Genomic DNA, 15,231 nt, shown 5'->3' on the forward strand with positions numbered 1-15,231 from the left:
ATCTTATTTTGGTGGTTTTACAACAATATTCGACTGTTAACGTGTAAAGTTGCAGCCTGCAAATCTGTTTCTCCCAAACGGCCCCAACGGCCAACTTCCTCTTTAATATACACCGAGTGATCGAAAGCACTCTTATCACGATCGTGATCCAAGACATAACTACTGTGGAAGTTAACAAGAAATGTAATACGAGAGCAGGTGTAGAGAACAACAGTAGAAGAGAAAATGAAAGCTTCCTGGACTGACGAGGAGATTTTCAGAGCGGGTTGGGTGGGTGCTAAGCTCAAATGTAGCTAGCAATGAGAAGAAGGGACAAGCTAGCATATAGACCCTTAAAAAAACAATACGTTTGTTTAAATACAGCCCGAGTCCAAAGTTATGACCTCTGCTCCCTTCCTTTCAACCCAGTTGGCTGCTGAAGCCGTCTGCCAGTGTTTCACTACTTCTAGGGTAGTTAATGTAGTGCAGTGGTCACAACAACAATAGGTGTGTGTGTGTGTGTGTGTGTGTGGGCCTTTACACACAGACAGGTCTGCTGCCATGTAGCATAGAGTATCTATGAATGCCCTCCGTCCACATAGTTCATACAGAGGTTAAAACTGAGAGAGGAAGTAAGTGAGAGGCCACGCAGTCTGACAAATTCCAGACATCAATCAGAGACACTGACAATAGAGGCATATTGTAATGTTACTACTGGCTGCAAAGTGAGATTTCAAAATTAATTTTCAAACGTGAACACTGCTTTATCCTTCTCCAAAAAATGCATGTTAGGAATCGGGACTGATTCATTATATTTCAAGGTGAATTTTTAGTAAAGCACACCAGTAAAACAAATGCTTGATGACGGTTTATTGGCCAAACATACAACTGCTCACCGGCTCTTAACCAATCAGGAGCAGCAGCGTAACGGCCAGAGAGGCGGTGACAGGAGGACAGTGAGAAGGGCAGGAGAGAGAAGTAATCAAAGAATGGATGATATTTAAGAGAAGGAGGTTGGGAACATCAAAATAAACAATCAAGTGTCACAGTAAATGTATTATAAGTTCCATGAAAGAACAAAATGCTGGCTACTTGCAACACACAGACAGAAGTTCAAAACCAATGAATGCACTTCAACAGCAGAAAAGTCACATAAACCACTATTTAAAAATACCGTATGCGTTCATTCCGCTCTGTTAATGTTTACTCGTGTCACAGGACAGCTGTATTTTCTGTGCCTCAGCGGTTTCAGTTATTACAATATGGAATATTCTTTCTGATTTCGACATTCAGAGGACCACTGCATTTACAGAGTTGTAAAGACATTGAGACATTAAGAAAGATTTTAAATGTTGATATGTTACATCACGTTACGGGAACATGGACTAAAATAAACACAAGATGCTTTTTTGCATATTGTGCTGTCGTACTGCACACAGACTGACTCAGAGCAGCAAAGACAAACACTTGGACTGTAACAGCTCCACCTTACAGATTCATGTGACTCCTTCAACAATCACCTGACTATCTCTCTCCTTTATATGGAAGCTGCTTTCAGGCAAAGGCAACCAGGGGAAGACTTGACCCGGAGTCAAATTTATGTTCAAGAAATGGAAGATATTCAGGAGCAGAGTACAGAGACCGTTTGTCTACGTGCTACGCCATCTTTAAAACATCTCAGCACTACATCCATGTAACGCAGGCTCACAGGTCGCTGACAACAAGACAATACCTCCAGTCACTGATAAAGGGTGCATTTGACAGAACCCTGAGAGATAAAGGGAGCCAACGCTAAAGATAAAAGGAGGAGACAACTTCCAGTGGGTCTGTGTACCATGTCCTCAGATTTAAATGTGAATCCAGAGGTGAGTCAGAGAGGAAGTAGAAGGAGAGCACTGTAATCAGTGAGTCACTTTGCATACCCAAACTTCCTTCTACAGGCCAGTCAGGGGCCCTCCACTGTGTACGACCAGCACCCTACGGTGGCCCAAGGTGAAGCAGGAGCCTTCCCTACAATCTGGGGCACTGTGCAAAGAGGCATCAGTTGCTGCGCCTTGCCACACTGCAGTTATCAGTATTTCCTAACTGCAGTATCTGGAGTACAATTGTATTCGGAAAAACTCCATACAGATTGTAGCCAAAATCAAATCATGACCCACATAGCTTTTGTCCAGCCTTTAGCGACAGCGAAATGTAGTCTCTCAACTCCACAGGTAGGTCGTCACCATCACCAGCGCGAAAATGAGAAAACTTTAATTACGTCTTTACAGACACATGTTGCATCCATACAATTCCAGTGAAGAAGGCATTTAAATAATAATACAGGCCAGACCTGGCTTTGCATATCGCCACGGTGCGATGTCAAACACACCGACATGAAGAGATATATGTATACTTTTCCTGAGGATGAATACAACTGCTGCTTGCCTCGCCACGCCCAGAGTAAACATATCTCAGCCATGTTCATATACGACATGTCACCAGCACACAGCGCAGAGCGTTCAGCTCAAACACAACACAAAGAAGACATACAGGGAAGTGACAATAGTTTACAGGCTGTAAACAAAAAAGGCCTACAAGTTATCTGCACAGATAACTTATGACATAATGTATGTCGTCATAAACAATCTCAAGTATCCAAAGCTCAAAGTCACACCACGAAAGGTCTTTAGATGTTTGGACTCACTATTGTGCACAGTCGATGAGCTGGTACTCATTGGACCTCTCAAAGCACGCCTTCACTCCTTCGTCGTCCCACAGCTTCTTTGCGTGATCAAAGAACTCCTGAAGAAGAAGAAGAAGAAGAAGAAAAGAAACTTTAAGAAACAGACAATAATGAACTATTCATTATAAAGAAAAAGTCATTCATCACATTAAAAAAAAGTTTACTTCATTTTGACTGACACACAAAGGTCAAAACTATGCCAACTTAGCAGATTTCTTTGCATACGTACATTAGAAAACACATGCAAGTACATAAACACACCGAATACTATAAGAAATTACCCAGTTTCTTAAAGAGAATGAATTGGTGATATACACTGCTTGTCATCTAAACCAAGTACCACACTTAGTTACACACAATGCATACATATGTACACACATGTATGTACACACTCACTGAGCGGTTTAGTAAAAGTTCCGGGTGCCAACGACTGCCATTTATGAGTAGCAGAATATCTTATTCAACAAGTATTTGTACCATATTTTACAGGCGTAGCTCTGCCGGAGTAGAAATGTGATTAGCCTAGCTTAGCATACAGACTGGAAGCAGGAGAGAACAACTAGCCTGACTCGGTGTGAAGCGGGAAAAAAAACGACTACAAAACACAGCCGGGGACGGTGACTGTGGGCAACTTCCCAGAGTCTTGGTGTTAAAATGAGGTTCCCAGATTAGGTTGTGCACCATGGAGCCTGTAACAAGGAACTATACGAAAACCTGCGCTCACAGACCCAATCTAGTAATCTGATCTACAGCCAGAGACACCACACAAGCATGCTGGTGGATGTACAAACTGTTTGTTTGTCAAGAAACAGTTCCAGCATGTAACTCTCCACAAAACCACGTTTTTCTTTTCCTGTTGTGTTCCGATTAAAAAAGCAAGATACAAGCTCCGGCTACGTACTTAATGCATTCATCATTTTCCCCTCCAACTCTCTTAAAGAAAGCAAACAAGCCTATTTTCCATAAAGGCGAAGCGTTCCTTTAACACCTTATTAATAGTATAAGTAGAGTTATTCGTTCTGAGATCTATTCAAGCACAAACCAGCACGTACAAAGACTAAAGTAACTCAGTTACAAATGGTCATATGTCTGCCCTTCAAAGTGCTGGGCATTATTTCTTCATTTTAACAGCTTCTAACATATTGCCTTTCTAAGGAAAAGACAGTCTGAAAGTAATATCCTTCTCATTATGTCATGACAGCATGAGTGGAGGTAACTCTGTGAAAACTATTTGAATGTGAAAGCAGAAATACTGATTTTATCTTTCCAAAAAATTACAGAAAAAGCTATTTGTAGCAGCAGAGGCCGCTGACTTGAGTTCTCATTCACTTCCTTGATACAGAACTGATTTTACTCACGACTTTCTTCACAAGCTCTCTTCTCTGAACTGTAGCTTAAAAAGGAACAAAAGATAGTACTCTTGGAGGCCAAATGTATAACACTACAGTTACATTACATAGGAGTGACTCTGTGAATGACCACATACGTCTCAGTCGGAGATTTATGAAGGGAGCTCGTCTCAGCGATGACTTTGAGACACTTCCCAGGACTCTCTGTAGGCCCTAAACAGAAGATGATTGGGCTAATATCCCTCGTCGCCTCCCGTGCACATGTTTTTCAGACGGGCTCCTCCTCTAGCCAAGAACCACCACATGACTCTCTGCACTCACTCTGCGCTCTGACCGGGGAGAGGGTGAAAGTAGCCCCGAACCAGAAGGAGCCTGATAAATGATCACATGCTCCGGGAGATCTCCTCTCGGCAGATCCTGTGATAAAGTTCAACATGGAGGATCCACTGAAGTCTGCCAGACAGGAGACGTTAATACTGGTTTACGTTTTTTTTTTGTTACAGATGAATATGGACCCACAACTTCAGGCACGGATGTGGTCATGTTAGGTGTGTTTACGTACATTTTCACCAAAGTATTGTACGTTCACCCATTATTTTAAATTTTACAACCATGGATCAGCTTTGCATTTACCTGCTTAACCAAAAGAAAAAGGAAATGAGGCCATATTTTGCTTTCCAGCTCATATTTTCTTCTGTTACAGTCAAACTTTAAAACGCCAACCTCAACTAATATCAATAAGATTCAACAGCACTGATTACGTTCATATTAGTTCTGTAGGTCTCAAGATGTATTTATTGTATACTAGCAGACATCGACTAGCAAGCGTTGGTACTGGATGGAGGGAGGACGAGGGGTAGAGGGTGGAAGGGGCAGGGGGGGGCAGAGTATGGTCCTCAGGGCTCTTTTCCACAGAGGCGTGTGACACTGGGCCTTTGAATAAATGCAGTGTGTGCTGCAGTGCCCTACAGAGGAACTGATAACACAGAAAGAGACCAGGAGGGAATTTGCTTCAACACAAGCTTTTTTTTTTTTTTTTTTTAACTCTTCCCCGTCCCCCCCCCCCCCCCCCCCCTCCATCAACAGACATTAGACACCGATCCGATTCTCTGGTGGCTCTGCTAGGACCAGTTCTTACTTCAGCCTTAGCTTCAACGTTAATCAAGTTATACGTGATGTAATATGAATCATATGGGTTAGTCTGACACAGGGAGCAAAATGGGCCTGAATCTGATTTGACTTAGCAAAACGAAGTTGTGGAGCGAATGGTTTGCGTCGTCCCTTCGCGAGGGGACACTTAAATTCCTTTGGGTAAAGTTTTGAAGAGACCTTTGGTCTTAAGAACAAAATGTACAGCCACAAATCTCACATCCCTCCATATGTAGCCAGCCCCAGACAAGCAGCGAGCTCCTCAGTTAACCATCAACAACACTTTTATTGGATTTGAATACCTGTGTTAGATAGTCACCCAGCACAAAGAGAGAGCCGACTTTCAAGCGTTACCTCAGTTAAAAAATAAAAAAGAGAGCAAAAGGCGAAAGGGAGCAACTGTTCATCTTTCATAACACAGTTCCAGAAACGGAGCAGTCCTTTGTACCACCCTTTGCCCCACATCTGGGATCCTCAGGTAATCAATTTAAGGAAAAAAACAAACTTCCAGGACTGAAGCTGTTCATCATAAGGAAATCACCAAGACACTAACAACAAGGGAATGCTCTGAAAGGTGTTGTCCTTCTTGGCTGTATTGAAGAACAAAAGCAGCACAAAGGCAGGTCTCTTTTCCTCATTAGAAGTCATTATTATGGGTTGGCCTGTAAACTGACATCCGTTTACACACTCACTGACGGTTGCTGATGTGCACACGTTTAATAGACATGTTGTAAAATCATCGGTGCAGTAATTCTGCACACCAACACAAAAATAGATCAGTTCAACAAAGGGTGGGGCTGAATATAATATGAAGCTCACCTTCCACAACTGACTGCAATTCACACCAAGAAGAAAAAAACACCAAAAAAAACACAAGAACAAACTTTTGTGGACCTAATCCTTGTCCTTTTGTTGTGAGTGTATAGAGCTAACTTCACCAGGTCTATAACGCTACTCAAACGTTACAGTGACCTGCTTCGTTTAGCATCAAAAAGACAGGGTTACATGTCTGATGGAGAGAAAGCTACACGGTGTAAAACAACGGCGCTCATTTGAATTTGTTCCACTTCAGGCGCCGGACACCGTCGGGTGGCTAGCAGAGCTACCACAGCGCCATGTGTTTCCATTTGCATAGACGACAGTTTGTGTCGGTGCTTTCTTTTCCATGGGCCTACTGTTATCCCAAACTACTAAATGATGCTTTGATGATAAAGAGTACAGGCCATCAGAACTAAGCACGGGGATTTGACATAATAGGGCAAAGGGGAAACTGTAGCTAACAATTTCAGAATTATTTTGTTGTGTTGGGAGGCAACATGTTCCTAATAGTCCTTATCTGTACCATAAACATAGATCATGTGACTTTACAGAAAAGATATTTCACATGAGTTTGACAGCAAAAAAACAACATACACTTAGTCACGTAGAAGAAACAACAACGTCTCCACCAACAGTTCCTTCTGAAGACCGTAACGCGATGCAGCCATAGTTCTGCTGCTTGTCGCCTTTCTATTTGACACAGCACACCAAGCCATTGTTCTCGGGCTCACTTTTCTCAACTAGGAAAAAAAAAAAAAAAAAACTAGCTATGCTATCACGTCAAATTATAATGCCCAATAAACTTATATCATTAGATAAGCAACACTTTTATTTCAATCACTACTGCAAAAACCAACAACTGTAAACACAACATAAGGGTGAGTACAGCCTTCATGAAAGAAGGTAGAGAACACAGCAGAGATAATAATAATAACAATAAAGTTTTTCTAAGGTTTTAACCTATAATATCTCAGAGTAAATGGAGGCTTGATCTACTTGAGGAACTTTTCTCTTTCTCCAAAAGTACAGAGACACTTTGATTCGATCGGTTTCAGTAAATGTTCCTAGCAGAACAAGCTTAGAACAGGCGGGGATCTTCTTTTTTTTTTTTGAGAGAGGCAGCTAATAAAAGCAAGTTTAATGACTCATCTCCATGGTCACCACTATGCAGTTAAGCATTTTAGTGATGTGTTAAGACTTTCATATAGTCTGAGTCAGGTACGTCATATGACAAGGTCATCTTCAGCGTGATGACTGGACGGAGAGAATTAGCACCAATACGACGAGTTGAATAATTTATGAGTCGATGGAGAAGAAAGTTCTGGACTCTTGGTCAGAAACAAGAAGACGTTTGAAGATGTCACCCTGGGCTCTGTGACGTTATAGACAAACCAACTGAATCGAGCAAACATTTGGCAGATTAGCCGATAATAAAAAAAATTATCTTTGGTTGCAGCCCTGATAAAAACTTTCAAAATGGTCCAACAAAAGCTATCACCATCAGTCTCTCCACATATACAGCAAGTAATTCAGGGAAATGTAGGAAGTCAAAGAGTATCGTCTACTTCTTCTTCCTGTTCACAGCAATAACGTATCACAAAACAACGGATTTAAGTACACTGAACATCATGTTTATCAAGAGAAAGTGTCCTTTTAGGATTCATGAACTTGGTTCGCCACGACTTCAGCGCTCCAAAAGTTTCCAGGTAAAACATATTTCCACATTTCACAAAAGGCGCCAACAGGTGAAAGCCACAGGTTACTGATTGGCCGTGTTCCTGCACTGCTGTATTGGATGTCATGCCTGGTGGCACTAAGTGACAATGTAGTGGTGACACTGACGGCACTAGTGAAGCCTGAGACTGATGACAAGCACAGACGCTCCACACAGAGCCATGTTGTTCCCTTCGGCCGGGCCGGGGCCTGGGAACTCAACGGCGGCACTCCCCATGGCCCCGGCCCTCACACAACACAACACAGCACAACATCACAGACTACTGCTGCCCTGTTAACACTCTCACTGTGGGCCCTATCATGGAAATTAACCCCCCAAATCCCTTTAATGGATCTTCTTGCGATGTAGAGTTAAATAAAGTTGCCCAGAGGGAACCTGGGAAACAACATTCAAAGCAGTTAAGTGATGGTATGGATAAGACCTGAGAGAAACAGTAAAACAGTGACCACAAGGCCTGAATATCAGTTGGATTTTGAGGCCTTGTTGGGAAAGTCATATGCCAGATTGTGGTTAACAGATAAAACACATGTGGAATTCATCCCTCTGAATCTTTTTTTATAAAAAGGTGATACTTGATAAAAGATTCTCCCGAAGATAAAAGATGCTGGGCGGCAACTAACATTTATTTTCATTGTCAATTCATGTCAAAATCTAAATTTCTTAAGACTTCAAATGTCTTGCTTTGTCCGACAATATAAAACAAAAGATTTGCGGCAAATCGCACACTGGTTACACAACACATTGATGCTCAGATCAATACACCAAAAGCAGACTAACCCTGTACTTGATTAATACACAATAGCATGTTTGTACTTTAATTTGGTTCCCATAAAAGCCTGAAGTGTATCGTAAAAATACATATTTGATTCGGAACCTAAGAGTTTATCTACAGCTGTGTCATCCCTGTTTTGCGGAGCTGCACAGCCGGTGTGAAACAAGGCACATTTTCAAAATTATGTAAAACATTTTCTACATTTCCAACACATGATCTCGCGCTATCAAATAGCCGATCACACACTGAAAAGAATACTGTGTGTTCTCGCATTTAAATCCACATACAGGACATCTGCTCCAGCTACGAAGGGGAATCAATCCTTTGACCTGAATCCACTAACTGTAGATCTTACACAAGTTAGCTGACATTTACATTCATAACTCCATAACTCCCAAGGGGAAAAAAAAACACTGCCTTTAGCTTGGGTTTGCTATTTTTTTTTAAAAGACCGCCACCACATCATAAAAAGAAGTAAATCAAAGAAGTGAAGCAACATTAGGACTGTTGTGGAATAACATCTGACATCCCTCAGCTATAATAGCAAGATCTACTTTGTTGGCCATAAAAACAGCAAAATGCTCTCATCACATAACATCCAACACCCACACAAACACATATTGCATATGTGAAAGACCAAAAAAAAAGCATGTACTATCCCAGTGTCTCTCTCACACACATGTTCACATCTGCACAGAACCTTTCTGAACGTCTTACCTGTGAGTAGTCAAAGTCGGAGAGAGGTGCTATGCTTTTGATGTATTCGATTCTGAATTGGTCCTCTGGGTTGGCTAGCGGGACTGGAGGTATTAAAGTGCTCATCGCAGACACTATAGTCTACAAAGCAGAAGTTGTGGGGGGGGGGGGGGGGGGGGGACAAAAAACAAGCATTAAGCAGGATGAATACAGGAAAATAATCTAATCGTAAGCCTGTATGATAATAATAATCAGTAAAATGGGATTGCAGTGGGTGTAACAACAGAGACATTGAGCACATTTAGAAGGCGATGACACTCACCACTATGGCATCCTTCACGTTTTTCCGAATATCTTGGATTTTCTGTTTCTTTTCTCTGCGTGGAGACAGAATAGAAGTGCGGGGCAGCGGTTACGAAAACATCAACCACAGCAGAACACAAATGATTTATCATCAAGGTGGTTATGAGTAAGATGTAAGGGGTTACAGCCAGGTTAGACTGTATTCTTAACACAATCATACATACATACAGTACAGGTGTCAAGGCTGAGAGGATGTACCAGGTAGCAGTGAAATGCAGGATGGGGTTCAGTAAAACACAAAAGTAAAGCGATACGATGGGTTGTAGTCATGATTTTCCTCATTTTTTGATCTTACAAATGCAAGATTATGCCTCGACATACACATACAGTGGGTTTTCATACAGTTACAGGACTCTTGACATGTACTAGGCCTGTTTAAAATAGACCACTGGTGAAATCAATGCCATGCAAGGGCCTTGCAGCAAAACAAATCATCAATAGGCCTGTGTCGATCACAACCTTTCACCCTCTCACATGAAACAGGAAACAGTGAATTATTTGGCATCTTTGTGACACTGAAATCCTCACATATGTATGATAACTGTACATGTACACGAAAAAAAGGGGGGGGAAAGGACATAGAGAGAGACATAGAGAGAGACAGAGAGAGAGATATTAGCTGCTTTGCATGGGATACTGGGCCCAACAGGCGCTGCAGTGCCTGTGGGGAAAATCCATTCACAGGCTACACTCTGGCCTCCACAGTGTTATTCATTAGGAAGCCGAAAGAATACGCATTAATATGATGTTAGAGCCGTTAATGTCGCCATGTAATAATAACTGTATTGAGCAGCACTCACTCCGCGTTGAAGCCGTTGACGTGTAGAATCCTCATCTGCTTCACAATGGTGCTTTTTCCGGACTCTCCCGCACCTTCGAAAGCAGACCCAAAAAAAATAATACATTATGGGGAACATCCAGGTTAGCGTGAGAACCATAATACATGTCTTTAGAAACCAGGCCAGTTAATCGTATGCTCTCTCTCTCTCTCTCTTGGAGCTTCGCTTCTTCCATCAATATATCCACCCCCATGACATATTATTGCAAGCGCTGTCAAACGGGGCTACGTGTTCGGTAAACGAAAGGGATTAGCTTACGTTTTCAGAGAGCCACATCACGTTTAAAATCAAGCCTTACCCAGTAATAACAGCCTGTGTGTGGCTTTATACGCTTGTCTTTCCTTTTGCAACTGTTTCTCTATCTTTTTATTCGCCTCTCGTTGTGCCTTTTCGTCGATGCGTTGATCTTCAGTCTTGCTGTTGCCCAAACAACCCATCTTCCGTCGCCCTCACCCTTCCTTGTGGAATCGTAAAAAAAAAAAAATATATATATAAAAAAAAAAAAAAAAAAAAACACCCCGGTTGATTTCGTGTGTTTAAAAAAAAAAATAACACAGCAATGAGTCTTACTGTAAAAATAAAAAAGGGAAAAAATAAAATCTCTGCGAGGCTTCTTCTCCGTCGGAGGGAGGAATATGTTCCGCTTTAGCCGCAGCCAACCGTCATCCAAACCGTTTGTTAGTTTACAAACCAACGGAGAATAACGACTCGGTTCCACTAAGATATATCAAAAATACATATAAATAAGGAGAGAGAGAGAGGGTTTTCAATTTCTGGGGAATCCAGTCAACTGTTCCTATCGCGTCTCCAACCCCTCTCTTCTCTCAGTATTTTTTTTTTTCTATCTGAATTTCTATCAGTATTTTTCTGTCTCTTTAACTCAGCACTGCCTCTCTCTGTGGCACCAGGAAGTAACCGTGGACCGTGGAGGTGGAAAACAAACCCGCGTTAAACTGTAACGTTAACAACCCGCTACTGATATAGCATTTTATAACTTGTGTGGAAAAGGGAGAGGAGCCATCCCCCGGTTTAGTCCGTCGCTAGCTTTGCTATCAAACTAATCGGCAAAAGGCGTGGAAACCCGGACGAGTCGCTGTGCTGGTTTACAGAGGGGCTGGGTCTCTTCTTCTTCTTCTTCTTCTTCTTGGCTTCCAGTCAGTGAGGTGGCCCTGACACAAACTGGCAACCCGTTTACAGTGCCTGTGTGTGTGCACTGGGCTTTACCTATCTCTCTTGTTTATACTTTACAGGCCTGGGGGCCATCGTTGTAGTCCTTGTGGCGAATTAGGAATACTTGTAGGTGGTGGAGGAAGTATTCAGATCCTTTGCAGTAAAAGTACAAAAGTATGAGTTACAAAATGATACTTAAAGTATAAATAGTTAAAGTACTCATACAAAATGGCCCCTTTCAGATGTTTATACTGCATTATTATACTTGTTAAGACTATACAGTGGTGGAAAGTAACTAAGTGCATTTACTCAAGCACTGTACTTAGGCACACAATTTGTGGCACTTTTACTTTACAGGCCTGGGGCCCATCTTTGTAGTCCTTGAGGACTACTTTTTCTCAAGTAAAACTACAAAAGTATTATCAGCAAAACGTAGTAAAAATATCAAAGGTAAAAGTACTAATTTTGCAAAATTGCCCCTTTCAGAGGTTTGTACTGTATTAATACATATATTATTTATTGGTGGAAAGTAACTAAGTTATTAACTCAAGTACTGCACATAAGTTCAGTTTTGAGGTACTTGTACTTTACTTGATTAATTCCATTTGATGCAAATTCAACTCCGCTACACTTTAAGGAAATATTGTACTTTTCACTTCACTGCATTTATTTGAAAGCTTTAGTTTTAGTCTATTAGTTACTTTGCCAATTCAGATTAATACAAAATATAATCACAAAATAAATGTTGATGTTTTATTATAGATTAAATTACCCAGTAGTATAAATATTTAGAATAAGTAGCAATACCACAGTGTAAAAATACTATAATACAAAATCAAAAATATTAGTTAAACTCAAGAACAAAAGTATTGGCATCACAATATACTTAAAGAACTAAAAGTAAAAATAGTCATTATGCAGAAAAGGGCATTTCAGAAAAATATATATTATATCAGTAGTACTGCAGCTGGTTAGGGTGGGGCCACGGGTGGAATAAAAGTGCAATAATGACTGTAGTGGAGTAGAAGTATGAAGTACCATAAAATGGAAATACTCAAGTAAAGTACAAGTACCCAAAAATTGTACTTAAGTACGGTACCTCAAGAGCATTAGGACTAGTTTAATGTCAGTATAATATAATTTATTTCTTTGGAATGTCATTTTGTACATTATGTTTATTTATTAAAAACATGTCACAATTGCAATTTCTTTATGTACAGTGAAGCAGTGGTGAAAAGTATATTGATTAGTATACTGTGCTACAGTGCAATTTTGAGGTACTTGTACTTTACTTGAGCCTTTCCATACTATGCTAGTTTACTTGTAACTTACTACATTTCAGCATGAAATACTTCTTATTAGTCCACTACATGGATTTGACAGTGTCTTTGCAGACTGTGAATTAACGAACAGTGTATGAAATATAATGCATTGTAATAGTAAACTACCCGACAGTATATAAAGAAGCTCCACTTATTATTTGTCTTGACAAATTACTTCTCTTCTCTTTAACAATGTATGTTAAAGTTTCAGCTCCAAATATCTAAAAATGTGAATGCTGACAACACTGACACTGCCAGAGTGTTGTGTTTCTTTTTACAACACTCTGGCAGTGTCAGTGTTGTCAGCATTGTCTGACATTTAAGATTAGCTTCCTGTGCTTTCCTTTGAACTCGGCCAACATGATGTGTGGGTTTGTACAAGTGTGACTTAACCACAACCAACAGCCGCACTCTACATGTAGACTAGCATTGTGTTATTTGTAGGTATCAATAGCAGATGTATTGCCATTATTGATGTCAATATGTGTGAGACAGCGAATCAATTGACTTGAAAGTCTTTTTAATTAAAGCCACTGGTAAAAGTTGGTAGGTAACAATGAGCTAATGCTAAGCTAATGTACAATACTACACTGTTGAATTCAGGTCAGGAAAAAACATTACAAGTTTTGTACTTTACGCTGATATCACAAATCCTCATAGATCACTCAAACGCATGAGGCAACCACGAATGATTATTTCTGGATCATGTAACAAGGAGTGTGCTGTTATTGTCTCCATTATGCAAACACAATGCAAATACTAGCATCATGTAGTGAAATAAGTGGAACAAAGTTGTGTTGCATGCAAATCACAACTGGAACACTTACTTCACCTGTAGTGGTGTGGAAATAGTACAACCCCCCCCCCTGTCTCCCCACCTCAGAAAGCAAGGTCAAAACAAGTGAGTGGCCCACATCACTCTCTAGTGGTTAGAGGCAGCAACGCATTCAGCTCCCTTTGAATGATACATAAGCAGAGGCTTTGTTGCATAAATTATCTTCCTTTTTAGGAAGTACTGTCTGGTATTTATGTTTAGCTTGCTGTGGCTTCCTCCTAACTAGACTGAAAAGGGTGTATGTGTGTGTGTGTGTCTGTTAAGGCTTGTTAAGGTTTATCTGATTTTAAATTCATCTGCTGAAGAGGGGGAAAGTTACTCTGTGTCCACTTAAATCTGAGTTTAAGATGTTTGAGCAGGATTTTGTGACATTACAACCAGTCTGGATGCCAATCGTTGTTCCAGTATGCAACAAACACAAATGTAATGTGGAAACTTCCGGTTCACATATACTGATAGTTGACGTCTCAGTGAAGTAGAGGACATTTTGTGTCCAGCAGTTAGACTTTTGATATGAACAATATCTGCATATTTGTTGATTCTGGATTCTTCAATCAAAAGAAAATAATTAAACTTTTTTTTTTGTGGGAAAACCTTAACAGATACAAAAAAGTATTCAAAGCATGTGTCTTCCAACATGTCTGGAGGGAAGCTTTAAACCATCATTACTATATTTCTGAGTAATAGTAGCAGTTATTTTCCATAATGAATCTGTCTGTCAGTATGTGTGCATGTGCAGTGTTAGAGGAAGTTTTCAGATCCTTTGCTAAAGTAAACGTAGCAGTACAACAATCTAAAAATACTCTATTGCAAGTAAATTATCTTTTCAAAGTCTGACAAAGATGTTTTAACTATTTTCAGACTGGAAGTAGACCTTTACAGAAAAATGGCAACCACAGAGGCCCTTAAAAATAGCTGCTCATCAATGATCAACGCAACAATGCACAGTTTCTTTTTTGCAAAATGACTGCACTTAAATAATTACATTAAAATATATACATATTACACCTGCCAGTGAACTATTACCATAAACCTAACAATATCTGAGACTTAAAACAGCTATTTTCTACCTATAAATCTTTCACACCTTTCACTTTTGAAGCATGTACTGTAAAAATGAGGCATACATCCAAATGATGAATTTCTTCTACGATGCTGGAAAGAACTTTATAGCACTCTCTTAAGGCGCAGAGCCTCTTGATCAAGTCTAAATGATACAGTAGGCAAAACCTGGAGAACAATCACAGTCCAATGTCCTCCTGCTGTGGCGTGGTTCACTTCTGATTCAGCTGCTACATCTGCTATCAGTATCATAAACATGGCAATAATTCATAATCCAGTATGACCTGTTGGTCATTACATTAACTGGGAACACAGTTAGTAGCAAAGTTCAGCAATGGTAAATGATAAAAACCCGTTTAGACTGAAGCAAAGTTCACCTGATTCTACTGGTATTTAAAGGGGAGGGCCAACAGGGC

At 40.4% G+C, this 15,231-nt stretch overlaps 1 protein-coding gene across 2 annotated transcripts in view; it reads right to left on the reverse strand.

The window, feature by feature from the left end:
- Window positions 1-15,231, reverse strand: part of LOC116393046 (guanine nucleotide-binding protein G(olf) subunit alpha) — a 43,366-nt gene that overhangs the window by 22,591 nt on the left and 5,544 nt on the right. Inside the window, exons 1-5 of one of the 2 annotated variants that reach the window (XM_031864946.1) lie at window positions 10,725-12,632; window positions 10,388-10,460; window positions 9,547-9,601; window positions 9,246-9,365; window positions 2,666-2,763 (exon numbers count right to left, since the gene is read on the reverse strand). In XM_031864946.1, coding sequence (XP_031720806.1) covers window positions 2,666-2,763; window positions 9,246-9,365; window positions 9,547-9,601; window positions 10,388-10,460; window positions 10,725-10,863 — 485 coding nt within the window. In that variant the 5' untranslated portion in view covers window positions 10,864-12,632. Of the gene's footprint in view, window positions 1-2,665; window positions 2,764-9,245; window positions 9,366-9,546; window positions 9,602-10,387; window positions 10,461-10,724; window positions 12,633-15,231 lie in introns of those variants that run through there. The other variant, XM_031864945.1, reaches the window with a different exon arrangement.

The sequence above is a fragment of the Anarrhichthys ocellatus genome, unplaced genomic scaffold (assembly GCF_004355925.1).
Source record: "Anarrhichthys ocellatus isolate YVR2014 unplaced genomic scaffold, GSC_Weel_1.0 scaffold32, whole genome shotgun sequence".
Taxonomy (NCBI): Eukaryota; Metazoa; Chordata; class Actinopteri; order Perciformes; family Anarhichadidae; genus Anarrhichthys; species Anarrhichthys ocellatus.